At 45.3% G+C, this 2,375-nt stretch overlaps 1 protein-coding gene across 1 annotated transcript; it reads right to left on the reverse strand.

The window, feature by feature from the left end:
- Window positions 1-362: 362 nt before the first annotated feature.
- Window positions 363-844, reverse strand: LOC309567953 (large ribosomal subunit protein eL27-like). Its single transcript, XM_082273504.1, has one exon. It carries the CDS (start codon window positions 808-810, stop codon window positions 400-402), a length of 411 nt encoding a protein of 136 aa, XP_082129630.1. The 5' UTR covers window positions 811-844; the 3' UTR covers window positions 363-399.
- Window positions 845-2,375: the final 1,531 nt, after the last annotated feature.

Here is a 2,375-nt window from a genome sequence, read left to right on the forward strand (position 1 = left end):
AAATGACATCAACACCCACAATACTAGGCAGCCTGGAAGTCTTGCATGGATTCCACAAAAACACTTAATCAGTGACAACGGCATCAGGGGCTTCATAGCTGCTGGTAATCCAGGACTGATTCATTTTGATAAATGTCAGACAGTCCACAGAGTCTGTGGACAGACGCGTTCTATCATCAGTAACAAAACCTCCAGAAGCACTAAATGCCCATTCAGCAAAACACGCTGGATGCAGGGCTGCCCAGCAGCTCAATTGCATACAGGGCAAGTTCCAACCAGTGGTCTATTCTCATGATCCAGTGACTCAGTGGATTGTCAATTGAAAAGCTCTCCATGTCTGTTTTTTTTTTTTAACTTTTTTTCACAAGAAGTTTATTGGTATACCAAATGAATAGTGCTTTAGAACCACAGCTTCTGGAAGAACCACTTGTTTTTGCCCGTCTTGTACCTTTCCTCAAATTTGACTTTGGCCTCCCTTCTGGCTTTCCGTTTCAGAGCTGGGTCCCTAAAAACATCTTTGTTCACCACAGCTTTGTCAAGAGGGATATCAACAGAGTATCTGGTTGGCATGAGGTGGTTGTAGTTGTACACCTTTACAAATGACTTGATCTTAGAATGCTTGGCGATTTTCTTCTTGCCCATAGTGGCGGTCACCTTACGAGGATAGCGATCAATGCCAGCAACCAGGGCGTGGCTGTACTGGCGGTCAGAGGTGCAATCATCAATGTTCTTTACAATGACTGCTTTGCGGCCTGCATAGCGTCCTGCTAAAACAAGGACAACTTTCCCTGGTTTCATGAATTTGCCCATTTTCGTTTCAACTCAATGGCCGCCCTGAAAAGAAAAGCCATGTCTGTTTTTTTTCACCCCTAGATAATCTTCCACCTGTCCTGTGCCTGTGAGGTAAAGTCCGAAGTGGAGCCTAAGTGCTGAGGATTCAGGTGAAAACGTAGTCAGGGAGGTCAGGCTGGCAACAGATCAGGCATGCAGTACACAAACGAAATCCAGAGAGTGGTCAGACAGGCATAGGTCATACACAAGCTGGCAGAGAAGTATGGGGGGCAGGAATGCAGGCAAAGTTTACACATGATAATCAGAGTCACAGAGCATACAGCACACCCAGGGAGCTAGTCCACACAAACCGGCACTGAGTAACAGGAAGTGCTGCTATTTATGGGCTGGTTAAATTGTACATTGTACGCAGCTGGCAGCAGGTTGGGCTAGCGAGTCCATCCAAAGCAATACATCAGGCTGGCAAATCACTGCAAAGATTCCAGAGGCACAACAAGCAAGGCTGCAAAAACATGAAACCCGAAACCTCCCGGTTCAAGGACACCCAGGTACATGACACCACCATATAATGCAGACGCTGCCAATGGGATGTGGAAGTTGACAGCCATGGGCACAGAGGACTAAAAAAATGTGGAAAGACATCACTGATGTGGCCCAGTTCTCCACAGCTCCTCTCTTGACCAACAGAAGCTTTGTAACTACATTTTCCACCAGACTGTACCCTACCAGAGTCTGGAAAGGCGTTACATAAACTCCTCTCTAGGGTGTCTTCAAGAGATTTCATCTTCTGCACCCTCTGTGGGGATGGGATGAGTTCTGAGACTTTCCCCTTGAATCGGTGGTCAAGGAGGGTTGCCAACCAATAGGGATCCTTCTCCTTGATGCCAGGTATTCGTGGGTCCTTTCACAGACTTTGGAGCATGAGGGAGCCCATGCATCCAAAGTTTACGGAGGCATGAGAAGTAGACTTCTTGGGGTCACTGAGGATTACAGTATCTGGAACCCAGACACGTACTACTCCCGTCCCAAGTAGGGATGATCGAACTTATGAAAAGTTTGGTTCGACCAGAACACCCAAAACTTCCCGAAAGTTCGGGTCTGGATTCCAGAACCCCATTGAAATCAATGGGACCCGAACTTCGGTAATCAAAAAACACCATTTTGAAGCCCTAAAACCCAATAAATGCCCCTAAAAAGTGCCTAGTGCCTAGGGTTCTGGGTCATGCCCCAGGGACACACACAAAAAAAAGTTCTTAAAAATTGTTGTTTTTGATAGAGAGCCAATTACTGAAAAAATTATTGAAAAAAAAATGAGATTTCTATGGATTTAGTGTCTGGGCGGGTCTAAAAAGTGTACATGTGAAGTTTCAGCTCTGTAGCATGTCCAGAACCAGAAAAAAAAGATTGTTTGTCTTAGAATTGCAGTAGAGCAGGGATATGTCTCCACTATTTTCACACCTGGTCGTTTTTGTTGCAGGTGTTTATTGGGCTTTTTTGTGGACGTCTTTGGAGGCAGGCATGACATCTGAACTTCTGTGTAGGGGTATATATATACACACACACATATATGTATATATACACAT

Source organism: Pelophylax lessonae (genome assembly GCF_965119305.1).
Source record: "Pelophylax lessonae genome assembly, chromosome: 12".
Classification (NCBI taxonomy): Eukaryota; Metazoa; Chordata; class Amphibia; order Anura; family Ranidae; genus Pelophylax; species Pelophylax lessonae.